This window comes from Nanorana parkeri, unplaced genomic scaffold (genome assembly GCF_000935625.1).
Source record: "Nanorana parkeri isolate BGI_ZX_2015 unplaced genomic scaffold, ASM93562v1 scaffold789, whole genome shotgun sequence".
NCBI lineage: Eukaryota > Metazoa > Chordata > Amphibia > Anura > Dicroglossidae > Nanorana > Nanorana parkeri.
Genome location: NW_017307057.1, coordinates 758,322 through 773,029, shown reverse-complemented (window position 1 = coordinate 773,029; position 14,708 = coordinate 758,322). Strand labels below are relative to the sequence as shown.

General features: G+C 39.1%; 1 protein-coding gene across 2 annotated transcripts in view; it reads right to left on the bottom strand.

The window, feature by feature from the left end:
- Window positions 1–244: 244 nt before the first annotated feature.
- Window positions 245–14,708, bottom strand: part of PHF3 (PHD finger protein 3) — a 52,659-nt gene continuing 38,195 nt past the window's right edge. For both annotated transcript variants that reach the window (XM_018564857.1, XM_018564858.1), the window contains 5 exons: window positions 12,010–12,190; window positions 10,265–10,421; window positions 6,127–6,216; window positions 3,980–4,175; window positions 245–3,136 (listed from right to left, as the gene is read on the bottom strand). In XM_018564857.1, the coding sequence (XP_018420359.1) occupies window positions 1,029–3,136; window positions 3,980–4,175; window positions 6,127–6,216; window positions 10,265–10,421; window positions 12,010–12,190 (2,732 nt within the window). In that variant the 3' untranslated portion in view covers window positions 245–1,028. The remainder of the gene's footprint in view (window positions 3,137–3,979; window positions 4,176–6,126; window positions 6,217–10,264; window positions 10,422–12,009; window positions 12,191–14,708) is intronic.

Below are 14,708 nucleotides of genomic sequence, written 5' to 3'. Positions count from 1 at the left end.
TTTGAAGAACACATTTGTTGCCTTTATATCCACCCAACAGTGAATTTTTCCGTAAATTTTATAAATTGTAAGGGGGAAGTTGAGTGCATGCTATCTGCAACCCAGTTAGTTACTAACATAAAACCTTGCATTTTATGTGGCTGAAATCCTAATAAAGGATGCATCCATATGAATAGAATGTAGTTACTAAAATGATTCAAGTACACACGACAGGCAAGCAAGCATATTAAGCAAATGCAGGAAATAATACTAAAATCTTTACTTTTCAACAGGAATTAAACACAACATTTCGTACACAGTAATGAGACAAAATATGTTAGTTTTTTATCATCTTTAAAATCAAAATATTCCTTAAAATATTTACATTTTACAGTATAAAAAAATAGCAAAACACAAGAATGTACAAGCAGAGATTTCAAGTATTTAAAGCGCAAACAAATGTTCTAATTTTAAATTACTAACAGAAGGTGTAAGCTTAAAAGTTAAAATATATTTTCCCTATGGCAAGTGCATTTCAAAGCTATAGTAACCGAACGGCTATCTTAATACATCCATGGTAGAACCATCTCTGATATGCTAACGTTATGGAACTAATGGAACAGTGTGACTTTTCCAGAAGTAAGCTTTTTTTTACAGCACCAAATAATTATAGAATTTTCTTAACAGTAATTTATGGATCCTGAATCTGTTCGGGTTTTAAAAACAGTGCAATTAAAAAGATTTTTTTAAAGAACGGTTTTAAAATGTTAGCAATACTCCAAATGCAAAAATGCTGTACATTATGCACAATTTCTAACTAAATATCTCAACTGCATATTTAGAAAGAAATTTGTGGTGATTTTATATGAGGATTGTAAAATATTTGTTAAAAACATTATATTTTAGTGAGAATCAAACATCAAGGAATATATAACGGGCAGTCAGGCTTTACAATAACACATTTCTTTCCAGAAAACACTGACATGTAATAGAAAAGGATGGCACAACCCTAGTAAGGAATAAAATAAAAAATTTAAAAAGCAGTGTTTTCATCGTTTGCTTTTACTTTTGTCACTATGGTCCTTGCTCTTGTCTTTGTGGTGCCTGTCTTTCTCTTTTTCATCTTCTCGATCTCTATTTCTGTCCCTAGTTTTATCTTTATCATGCTCCCGATCCTCACTTTTTGATTTATCACTACTCCTCCTTTCTTTACTTGTTCTGCTGTCTGAAGACTTGTCACTGTGAGAAGCTCTAGATTTTTCTTTTTCTCTGTGTGACTCATCACGGCTTTTCCGATCTCTGTCATGACTCCTTTCTTTTTCTCTGTCTCTACGCCTACTTCTTTCAAAGTCTCTATCCCCATGCTTTTCACTTCCTGATTCTTTATCATGCTTTTTTTCCCTTGAATGGTGAGACTCGCTATAGAATCTTTGTCTATGTTCACTTCTGCTTCCTCGACTGAAGCTTCTGTCACGATCTGGTTTGTCCCAAGGGTCACTGTGGCGTCTTTCCTGAACCCTGTGATCCTTATGATACAGATTTTGAGGTACCTGGTACCTGACTGCTTCTGCATTTAAAAGAGGTCCACTTGTAACAGGCCCAAAAAAATGTGGTTGCCGAGGTATCTGAAGTGTTGGATGCCAAGCAACTAATGGATTGTGGATACTGGGATCTACAGACTGAAATCTAGTGGGTCTTGTAAAGTTGATACCTAATGGAGTTGGAAGCAGTGGTGGTATATGAGGAGGATATGGAAATATTGGACTGCCCTGCAACGGAAAGCTGGGAGTATGTTGGAATGGAAATGGAGGAGGGTTGCTCTTTAAAGGTAGAAAAGGAGGCTGTTGTAGCCTTAATGGTGAGAAGTTTCCTGTAAAAGTAGGAACTGAACTTTTGGTAGGTGTTTCTGCCTGTGAAGAATTTGATACATGTGACTGAGATTTATTTGCTGCCAAAGCTCGCCGAAATTGCTGCAGAGGATCTGTTTCATCAATAAGAAGATCTGGAGGATACTGCTTGGTATTTTCAGTTCTTGATGTTTCAGCAATTTCTACCTCATTCTTTGCGGAAGAGGACAAGTTGCTTTTAGATCTATCACTCCTAGATGTATGTAGATCAATTTCTTCACGGGAATGTTTCCTATTTTTTTCTTTTTTGTGTCTTAAAGTGGTTTCACTTTTTTTATCTTGTATTGTATCGTCTTCATTTTTGCTCATATTATAGTCTTTTAAATCTGTAGAGTTAATATGACTTCTTGTGGCAGCTTGCCTTGGGTCCCTTTTAATATGCATTAACTTTGACAGTTTCACAGGGGTTTCACTGGCATCTACAGATGATGAATTGTCACCATCAATGCTGCTTTTGTTTTCAGGAACTGGAGATACATTTGGATTAACAGTATCTTCAATGTCTTGATTAAAATCAGCAGGCCCTGTTGAATTTCCCACCTCAAGCACTTCATCACTTGACCACGCATTTATTTTGGCCAAATACACTTCAGTAGGAACATCAGGAGGTTTGTCTTTTAGGGAGACAGACAATTTTCCAGACTGAGATAGGATTATTGGTGCTGGATTCTCTTTTGTTTCTTCTACAGTGTTAGGGGTTATATCCATTTCTGCATCTTTATCAAGAATTGTTTCAGCAAAACTTGCTTCATCTTTTACTTGTTTAGTTTTTATTTCCTTTAATGTTTGATCACTGACTGTTGTGACAGGAGGTTTATGTTCAAATGTATTTTCTGTAATACCTAAAAGAGACTGCAATATGTCATCCACCGGCAATGGTTTGTTGGCTAGATCTATAGTTGAGTGGGGATTTTCCCATCCAACTAATACTCCTGGAAGGAACCTTAGCGGTTTTGGTGGCTCTCTCTTAACTGCCTCTGGTACAGGTTCAACACTTGCTTGAGGTTCTTCATTATCTGAGAGCTGAGGTCTGTTTCTACTCTTGTGTAACACAGCAGAGAAAGAATTGAAAAAATCATTTTCATCATCATCTTCATCTTCTTCATCATCAACATCATTTCTACTCTTTTTCTCAGGGACGCTCAATATTGCTCCTATTTGTTCATCATCAAGGCTTGTGCTGTGTTGCCTTTTCACTTTCTGACGAATTATCAAGGCCAAAAGCAGATTGGGTCTTCTTGTTTCTAGACCTGTATTAGGGGAAAATGAATTTAGATTAAAAAAACAATCTTTTTTTATATAAAAAAGATAAAAGAACCATTTACGGGGTCTCACAAACAGACTGTGCTAAATTAGAAACTTCTATACTTTGAACTACTTTTCCACTGCACATACTCTGAACGTTTTCACCCAAAAAGTGCTCTTAGTGTACAGTTAACCATTATCAGTTTAAACATTCCCAACACAATAGATTGTAGCTGGTGAAAATTAAATCCAGCACAGGGAATGTGCATGGATTCACCAGTTTACAACTATACCTCACAGTATTAGAGTGCGTATTGTAAAGCAGAAAAAAAGATCAAAGTCTCTTTAATTACACTTTTTATATTAGTATTTTGTTTAGCTCAAATTGTTTTTGTTTTATTGGGAAGCTCCAGCTATTCACTTCCCCACAGTTCTGCTAGTACCACTACATATTTTATAAGGATTTTGGCAAACTTTAGTGCAAGATACTAACCACACCTCTTCTGAAAATATTATGAATACTAATTTGCTGAAACTGTGTCGAAACAGAGCCAAATGAGAGGGACAGCAGGGAAATAGATAAACACAGCTAGTTCTATATAACACTGCAAGATGCCTATTTTTAATATATTAAAGTCCAAAATAAGTTAGTTGAATATAAATGACTAGTATTGAAACTTCAAGAGGGCGCCTAATGAAAACAATAAGCAATATTTTTTAAGGCAATCTATATGAACTAGTACATTTTTGTACTGGGGATGCACTCATGAAAAAGTAAGCAAGTATTCATATCTTATAAATGCATTTATTAGTAACATAGTATTTTTTTTTTCAAGGCTAAATCTTACCAGGTCCATCAAAAGGTACAAAAAAATGTGGGATTTTTTCAGAGGCTCCTAACGGAATTAGATACATGTCTTTCACCTGCCTCATATTGTTTGCTACTACACCGTAACGCTTTCTGCTACTAAAGTAAGAATAGAGTAATGTGTAGGAAATCTGATCTTCTTCAGTCTCTGGACAAAAGCGGATGACGCAGGTCTCCTAGGGAAAAAAAAATACGATTATCAAGAATTAGTTTAGGTACATTTCAACCTGTGCTACTCAGAACCATTGAAATTCCTTACAGTGAATGTCAAGAAAAAACATATGCAGTTCATCTCTACAATAATACATGCATATTTCCTGATATTGTATCCCTTTAAAGAATCATCAAGTACGGAAAAAATACCTGTTGATCTGCTAGAAATGCACTCAGCTCCTAAGTCCTGTTGTGGGTTGACAACACACAGCATAATTTTCGTGGTGGGTGGTGTCAGTCCTGCTCAGTTCTCTTTTGCTAAACTACTTAATCCCGCACACTCTCCCATATCCATAACCCAGACACTTATTCTTTAGTCTACGGGGGGGGGGGCAAATAATCTCACTGAAATAACACAGGAAGTGTGCAGAAGACATTGGGCATCTGACTTGATCAGCAAGTATTTTTTTTACATTTATTAAACAGATATAACAAAACACTTCAATTGGTATATTTAACAGAATAAAATGTAGAAAATATAGGTTCATCGTTAGGGTTTACACACACTTTGAAGTACAGGTGTATTTCGGTTGTAAAAACTTTGTACAGGTCGCAGATGCAACACAGGCCTGCATTACACCACCTGGCAGAGTTTATATCCAAGTAGAATCATCACTATAGAGCTTGTAGTCGCTACCGCGCATTGCATCACAAGCACCAGGGGAAATCAATGTAAACACTGCCTGGTATAGCAAAGTGCTAGGCATTGTAAATATGGATTAAACTGTGTATAAGGTCTGTGTGTTGTTATACTACACAGCTGGGTGGCGGAGGATCCCTTACAGGGTGTTTAGTAAAGCTGTGCTTCAAAGAGAAATGTTAAACTGGTTGGACGCAGAAGCGATCTGGCGACAGGTAAGTCGCCAGGATCGCTTCTGTTGTAAAGCCGACAGTCGGCTCTACAAGTTTAAACAGACTCCCGGCGGCAAAAGTCGCCGGGAGTCTGTTTAAACAGCCCCGATGCTGGCGACGTACACTGTACGTCGTCAGTCACGAAGGGGTTAACTGGTTTTACTTTATTATTTTACTATGTCTTTACACTGATGTGTGGTGGGGAATTTTTTCATTGCTCTAAAAAGAGATAAGTCAGTCCTTTAAATTTCAGCTGCAACCTAGCAAGAAAGAAAAAAAGAACGACAAAAGGGAGGGAGGAAACACTATTCATTCCATTTAACAGACTTTTAATGCTCTGCAAGTTGAGGTAGCTCGGCATAGTGAATTCTTCCATTTTTTTGCTAATGCTGTAATCAGCATATTTGCCAATACAATAGAAAAAAGTGCTCATCGTAATGCTGTTAACAATGCTCCGTCAATACCTGTTTACACTTGTTATATTTAGTAAGTAGCTTAAATACATAAATCGATTACTTACTGATCCTTGAACACCTGGGTCTTCTGACTTTTTGGCCCAATTCACACCACTGAGCTGCATTAGTACATGTTAAGGCAGCCCATTCATTTGAATAGTCTTCTTAATGCACCAAAAAAGGTGGCTGTAGCAATTTGGACAGCACACTATGCTGCAGAGCATATCCGTCTGCAAGGAACATTAGGATCCCATACAGCAGTGGTCTCTAAATGGCAGACCACGGTCCAGACACTGACAGAGTGGAAAAAACTGAACCGGAGAACCTGAATTATATAGTCAGTGTGGCAAGTTTACTCCGGACACTGAAAGTATTATTTTACCAATATGTAATTGTAAATATAATGTACATTGTTAAACTAGTGAGCTACCTAATAGAATTATTGTATCCAGGAAATATACACATACTGCATGTGAGACTCCTAAACTAACTTCATAATAAATCACACATTTTGTAACCAACGAACAGTCCACTAACAATCTGATGTCAGCATTACCAAAATGGAGATCACTTGTCAGATGTTACTAATTATGTTCACCATCAGTACCTTAGTTCCAGAGGCCTTAATTTTTTCGACATAATCCCAAACAGTCTGTGGCGAAATCCTTCCACCCACTTGGATACTATCAGGGAGATCCTATGTGGGACAGACAGACAGACATTTTTCAATTAGAGTTTTCAGGAATTTTTAGCACAGTAAAAAGAGAGAATATTTACAATCACAAAATGCACATTGCAGGTTACCTGTAATGCAATTTTCTTCAGTCTAAAACACTATAATCAGATGATCTATAATCTAGCTAAATTTTTTAAGATATGCATGTGAATGTAATCAGAACAGTGTGTCTTATCAATGTGTGTTAGTATTTGAATATAAAATATCCAATAGGGATGCACCAAAATAAAATTTTGAGACTGAAACCGAAAATTACTTTTTCCCCCAAACTTTAAAAAAAAATGTTTTGAATAATTTTCTTTTTCTTTACTTTACTGCTGGGGGTTCTGGGGAAATATCAGGGGTCTAAACAGACCCCTGATATTTCCCTTAAAAAAAAAAAAAAGACAGAGTCCTCAATCTCTTTTTCTGCAGCCCCTGTTATGAATGAACAGGAAGCCTCTATACTGAGTGTTCCTGTCCATTCATAATTGTGGATATAGTGTAAGTTACTATGTCCACAATCATGAATGGACAGGAAGTGATGTAGATCACTTCCCATTCATTCATATATGTCCACTATGTCCAGTTATTTACAAACACTCAGCGATCAGCTGATCCGTGAGTGTTTGTATACCGATCTCCATTCTGATTGGGCTGTCACAGGGGTGGGGTGAGCAGTGGGGGAGGGGAGCTCCGCCTCCTGTGGCAGAACTGCAGCGCTCTTCAAATCACAGCTTTCCATCCTGACACAGGAGGCAGAGCAGGGAGGTACGGGAGGAGAGCTCCACCCTCCTGTAAGATGACAGATGTCACCGCCCGCACCACATCTTTACTTCCGTCACCGCCACTCTGCCTCCTGAAAGCTTCTCTCCTCCCTGCTGGGCACCGGAGCTGCATCAGAAGGCACACAGACTGGTGCCCAGCGGGAAGGAGAGAGACTAGGGATACACTGAATTTTTTTCGGCCACATTTTTGGCCGTCGTGACATGTTCTGCAATTTGCCAAAAGTGCCATTTGCGGCCAAAATGTTTCCGCACCCAAAATTCTGGTGCATCCCTGATATACAGTTTTTAAATATATGTGTACAAAGATAGGAAAAAGGAGGTAGCCATACTTGCTGTCTACATATGCAGCCTGTGCTTCCTCCTAGGTTGTGCTGCATCCTGGTACTGCTATACTGTTTCTCTCTCAGTACAAGCCAATCATTCTGCTCTGACACTTGAGTGTAGCTTATCTTGTAGACTCAATTACCTTGCAAAAATACTGAGTATATTGCCTGATACACAGGTATCCATTAGATGGAGACTGTAAAAATATGTCTATAAAAATGCAATCATGAAAAATCAAATATGCATGTAGACCTCAAAATATAGATCAATTAAAAGTAAATGTGTGCTTTGTTAGGACTCATAAAAGTAACAGGTTTACTCTATAGCAGGTACTACAAGGAATTTATACTTACCTCTCCCAGCCTTCTTCCTCCACCATCACAGCTCAGAGGATACAAGTTTGAGGGGTCCTTTATTGAACTAGGGCTGCTCAACTCCTGCTGTCGTGCTTCATCAGTAAAAGAAGCTCAGTGCCTCATATAACAAGTCTTATTGATTATAAAATCTTTATTAAAAGTTGATTTTGAAATGTATACCCATTATGATTTTAACATTATTTACTATTATTTGCTTCCCGATATATATACATATATAAACATTTTTAAAGATATATAATACATATCTACATACACATTTTGTAAACCACATATTTATTCTGGTAGACCATACCAGTTTTATTATGTACTTGTAAGCTGAGAAAGGGGTGCATATGTTACTGGAAACATGCTGGATATACATGTCTACACCAACTTTATTAATAAAGATTTTAAATCAGTAAGACAAGTCTATACAAAATACCTGTTACAACGGAATCCCCAAATGTGTGCTTTCTCATATTATAATCTGGCAAAAGGGACGCAGCAGATTTTGGTTTATAAGACCTGCATCTAGGAGGATGGACACTTGGCAAAAGCAGAAGGGTAAGCTCCTCCTTTTGTGGACTCTGCTCAGGAAGTGAGAGCTCAGGTTTAGTTTAGTGTATTAGGAGGTTCTTTTCTGCAATGAAGATTGGGCATTTTTCAGTTTCCAATGATCTGCAGTCAGAGCATTCCTGGTTCCTTTCCGTGTCACAGCAGGTCTTCAAGATCTGGAGGTGCACTGTCAAGAAATATTCCCTGCATGCGACCTCTACTCCCAAATTCTGAGACTCACTGGAGCGTTTAGTAATAAAGAGCAGAAATACTTTCCTTAAGTTACTTTCCTTGAAGGTGAATTACAAAAACAAATGCATATCCTAGCTCTGTGGGAAGTAGCTGGTATCCTTGTGACAACACTGTTTTGATGAATGGGTGAAGATCCCAAATCCAATTTCCTGAATGATCTTGAAAAATTTGCCGATTTGTGCAACAGTCATTAGCTTTGCTATTCTCCAGCTTATGCAGTCTTATCTATCATAAACAGGATCTTATTTCCAAACAGTCCTTCAAAAGAAGGAATTATATATATATTTTTCTTTCTTAGCTTTTTCTGATAAACATGTAAAGGAATGGAACTACATGCAATGTAATCTGCTCAGTTTTTCCACTGCTATATGTTTGTCCCAATTTGGGCTCTCCCATAGATTAGAGTAGCACCACACTTTACAGAGGCACCTTGGTATGGAGGTGTAGCTTCACACATTTGCAAATATATTCAGCTATAATCTAAATTTTAGAAGCATATTAAAGGTTATTCTTGATGCTTTGCAGGATTGAGTGCTAAAGAATATTTGTGTTGTTCATTTACTGTGAACTGCACAACCACCTGCTAGTTACAAATTGAGCAGCTGCAACTTTCTGGTTAACTTGTGAAATAGCTCATCTTAAGCTGGGCACACACCTTACAACCATTGCAAGACTTTTGTCTTGCGATGGTTGTAAGATAATTAAAAAAACGTACGATCTGCCTATCTTGGACAGGCAGATCGTAGTTGCGATGATTGCAAGCCCGCCCCGCTGAGGGGCGGGCTTCCGATGACCACAATGCCGAACGGGCCTTGTGCACTTGCGCACACCGGCCCGTCCGGCTTTTATCTTACGAACATGCTACACACCCGCTGAAAATCATACTATTCTCGGAGGGTTTTGGAACATGTTCGTAAGATAAAAGTCATGAGACCTTACAGTAGTAGAGGTCGCACGGCTTCCACACCGCTTACGATAATCGTACGATTGCGGGATTTCCCGCGGTTATCATACGATTATCGCAAGGTGTGTGGGGACCTTTAGAGTTAACAATCTTATTATTAAAAACCCGCTTTTCTCCATATATCTTGTAGCTACACATATACATTGGGCAGCTACATTTGCTAATTAGTTCTGCACATTGAATGCACATTGTTTACCACACTGCAGGATCTGTCTGTTTGAAAAAATACTCACTGCAGTCTCCAATGACACAGCACAATCACAACACCCCTGGTATTCAGGGACAGCATGTGCTAGGCTCCCTAGACTTTAGGTCACATGAGGGAACTCTGTTGCAAAGCATTTATTTTGTTCATGATTAAAAAATACTTGTTTACTCAAACTTATAATGTGATTTGGGAATGCTGACGCGTGCCCTATCAAGTAATATGAATTGTGAGCTTTACAAATTGATCTATTTTAAACCTATGTTAAGAAAAAATCTTTCTGTAAGCAAACAGATTTGACATTTGTAATCTTTGCACATTTGAGCACTTGGATTCCCTTAAATGTACAAACCTTTAACACTGTCTCTCATTTTAGCGAAAGAACAGTATATTCTCCATTACAATGAACAGAGACACAAGAATTTGCTGAAGGATGGTGGGAACCTTCAGTAATTTCACTGTTGATCGAAGGAAGCAAAAGGTGTTGTCGCATGGAGAGATGTATTTTGTTCATTGCAGATCATGCAATGGGGATGATAATAACTGATGAATAAGCAACACATATTAAAGACAATTATATGATTACCTCTGATAAGTGGTCTAATGATCCAGATACAGGGTATGCTTTGATAATAAATTTTGCCACAGAAGGCATATTAAGAAATCCTTTCCAAATGCAGGTCAAGCGGGACAAAAACGTAGATTCATCTTCAGCCGCTTCAGTAATATTAAAAGGCTCTGAGCTAAAAGAACAAGAACATGAAAAAAATAACTTTTCTGAAAGAATTTTTAAAAAACGTTCACTGATAATTCATGTGTGCTACGCAACTTAAGACTTTAAAAATATTGATTTATTCTTTATAAATACCTCTATAATACCCAAATATAAAAAGGATATACTGATTTCATTAATATTTTGGTGATGTACCAAGTGGTGAATTTTCTACAGTCTAGCAGCCAGGCGAGAACGAGGTTTGGGTGATTATATCTTTGTTATTTTAGATCCAAGACGAAAACGAGCGCTTAACCTTTGCAGTGCAGGGTTAGCCCCACTGCAAGGGTTACATTTTATTCTGCCTGGAGTTCTTTAACTGTTGTTGTTCTGCTGATTTTTTTATTTCTTATTTCTATTTTTTTACCATTAATATATCTTTTTTTTTTTTAATTGCATTATTTTTAGTGTTCAATTATAAACATTACAAAACTGAAAATAAGAGCAATTTTGCAACTAATCAAGTGCACTGTCACACCAAAAACATACATTTGCAGCTACTGCTGTGACTGTAATTCCAACTTTTACACACAAAAAAAATCCCATGTTTTATGAATGGTTATGGGGAAAAAAACATTAATATCAACAATCCACAGAGGTGGCTGATTTGTGTTTAACTGAAAAGAGTGTTATGAGAAGAGGGGACACAGTTGGGAAAGGATCAATGTGACCAAAGTGGACATTGCAGAGAGAGAGGATTTTTAACAAAGTGGGAGACAGCTAGGACAGAAGCAGTAGGGGACAATGCATTAAAACAGAAGCATTAAAATTGTGGGGAAGATGGTTGAGGGGGAGGAGGATTCGGACCGCGGGGGACAGGGCATGGAAAGGGGCATTCTGACAGTGGGTGGGAAGAAAGGGGGGTAAACATTACAAATCCGGGATAAAGAGACAAAGGATAAAAGAAAGGATAAAAGAGACAAATCCGGGATAAGAGCATTCAAGTGGTGCTGGAACTGGATGGAAGGTTAGCATTTTGATAAATGGGGGCGCAGCCAAGAAAACAGCTTTAGGACAGCAGGGGACACAGCAAGGAGAGGAGCCTTTTTACAGCTGGATCAGGAGAAAAGAGTTCCTAAGAATGGTGGGGGGGGGAGGAGCACATGACAGAGAGAAGAGGGGAGTAAGTCTGAACATAAGAATTCTGAAAGCGGGGACTACTGATGGGAGAGAGGCATGAATGCATGGCAAGAAGCTACTTTAAGCATGTGTGGAAGGGAGTAAAGTGACAGGGAGATATGGGTTCTTTCTTCTAAAGCTTGGGGGTACGCTGAGGGGAGAAAGATTAACATTGAAATGAGCACCAAAAAGCTAGGTTACCTTTGAGCTATACTAAGAAGTACTGCAAAAATATGTACAGTTTACCTAACACATACTAAAGTTGTACTGGGTTCAGACATTAAAGTTCGTTTTCAGGATTAGGTAGCAACAAAGTTATCGCTGAATAAATAGGCCAATAGCGGAAGTGGAAAATTGCTCTGGTCGATATGAGGGTATAAAGTTACAAGAGCTGCAGTGGATATAAAACAAATAGATTACTGTTAAAAAAAACAAGTTACCTTGGAGCTGAAAAGAATGTTTCCTTTGGTGATTCTGGTTTCTCTGTTTCTAGAATATCCATCTTCAAATTACCAGGTGCAGAAGATGTTTCTGATGTAGTGTCAGATTCTTCACGCATCCCACCCATAGACACTTTCACTTTCTTAGGTGACATATCTTCAGCAGGTGGTGCCATTCGACCTTAAATTATAATCAGAATCTATATTTTAAAGAAAACTATTTATGTGTCCTGGCCTTTGTCAGGGTAAGGGAAGAGAGGACAGAAAAAAAAAGAAGATGGGGAGAAGCAAGAAAGAGGGGTACTCTGGCTGACTGTTTATCAAAAAAGTGTGAAAATTAAGACCAGAGGAGCTAAGAACATGGAGAAGGAAACATGAGCTCCCATATATATGGACATAAATTAGACCGTATTTGTACTGTGTGGCTAGCTTAGATTGCAGGGATGATTTTGACACCAAGACCCATACTTTATGTTTGGGTACTGTGCCTCAAAGTTATTTCAACTTTGATATAGAGGTGTGGCATACAAATTTAAATAATCCTTAAAAGAGCTATACCAGGGCTCAAAATTTCAGGTCCTGAGCTACTAGCCAGGCCTTAAATGTTACTCACCCCCAGTTGCCCTGCCTGACCCCACTCCATCCTATCCTTCTTGTGCACAGATGTACCGAGTATACCTGGGAACAAACTAATCATTCTCTTGCTGGACCAATAGCAGGCATAGTACAAACACACACAGGGCACAACAGGCACACAGCACAACACACAGGGCATATGCACAGCACAACACACAGGGCATACGCACAGCACAACACACAAGGCATACGCACAGGACAACACACAGGGCATACGCACAGGACAACACACAGGGCATACGCACAGAACAACGCACAGGGCATACGCACAGCACAACACACAGGGCAAATACGCACAGCACAACACACAGGGCAAATACGCACAGGGCATACGCACAGCACAACACACAGGGCATACGCACGGCACAACACACAGGGCATACGCACAGCACAACACGCAGGGCATACGCACAGCATAACACACAGGGCATACGCACAGCATAACACGCAGGGCATACGCACAGCAAAACACACAGGGCATATGCACAGCATAACACACAGGGCATATGCACAGCATAATACACAGGGCACACGCACAGCACAACACACAGGGCATTACACATACACACTTGCTCATATTAATCAATACATTCATGTGTCACCTTACATATTCCAAACTGTATAGATCCTGTGACACAGTAGGGGTTAATCACTGCTCTAACATCTGCAGAGTTTACTTACAGTTACAGCAGAAACCTCGGGTTTCAGAGCCACTCAGGGAACTCAACTCAGGTTGCTCAGGGAACACTGATGCTAGTTCTCTGGGAAGCTTGCACTGAGCATGTGTAAGCAGCCAGGACGTTTCCCCTAGTCAGCTCCTGCGCTCTGAGGAGGAGCTGCTCATCCGTGGCTGGACGAGCACTACAGCTGCCTCTGTTTGTGACAGTGCCAGACTCAATAGCTTCATTTCCACTCGTCCCGACGCAATTATCACTCGCAATTTGCGAGGGGGTGAGTGGAAATTTTGAGCCCTGAGCTATACCGTAGTAGCATAGCTTTTAGTGCAGCAGACAATGCTGTTAAGGTCTTTGGTGATAACCTAGACAAGCAGTGGTATCCAGTGGTTGGGGCTGAGCAAGGGGCTAATTACTCAATCCTGTAAAGAAAATAATTGCTGCCATGTTCAGAACAGGAGGCCAAGGTCCTTCATGGGCCAAAGCACTGTTTTGAGTTGCCTAACAATAGTAGATTTGAAAAAAACAACAATTGCAGCCTCTCCTTTAAGATATGTTGTACTAATTTTACACACAATGAAATTAAATCTAATGTTGATTACATTTGTATGTGGGGCCAATTCAGATAAAAATAGTACAAGTAATTGTTATCTCATAATTTTAACAAAAGCAACAAAGCCATTTGTTTGTATTGTACAACACTCCCGAGAATAATCCCAAAAAGCCTAAAGCAGCTATAGATTCTAGAGAGGCCTTTCTGCTGAATGGTGAGTTCCTGATCAGCTTAAAAAACTTATCTGTAATCTACTGAAAGACACCAGATGCAAGATATGCATTTACTCACTGACAGTGGCCTCATTACAAAGAAACAAAAAATGTTGCTATGAGAGAGGGAAGTGTAGTACTGTGTAAAAAGAGAGTGGAAAGAGCGGTGTTTTGCAGACTGGGAGAGATAGAGGAAAGTGCAGTATTGTGCAGGGAGAGAGAAAAAAAAAACGTATTGTGAAAGAAAAAAGTGTTGTGCACGGAGAAAGGGCAGTATTGTACAGAGAGTGAGAGAGAGAGAGACAGAGACAATAGTGCTCTTTCCTCTCTCTCTCTCACTGTCTGCACAATACTGCTCTTTTTTCACACACACACACTGCAGTTCGCTCTCTCTCTCTCTGCACAATACTGCCCTTTCCTCTCTATTTTACTCTCTGCACAATATTGCGCTTTTGTTTTGTCTCTGCACAATACTGCTCTTTCCTCTCTCTGTGAACACTGCTATTTCCTTTCTCTGTGCACATAACGGCTCTTTCTTGTCTCTGCACATAATAGGACTAGCTTTTAACTGCTCTTTCCTCTCACTCTCTGCACACCACTGCTCTTTCCTCTCACTCTCTGCAC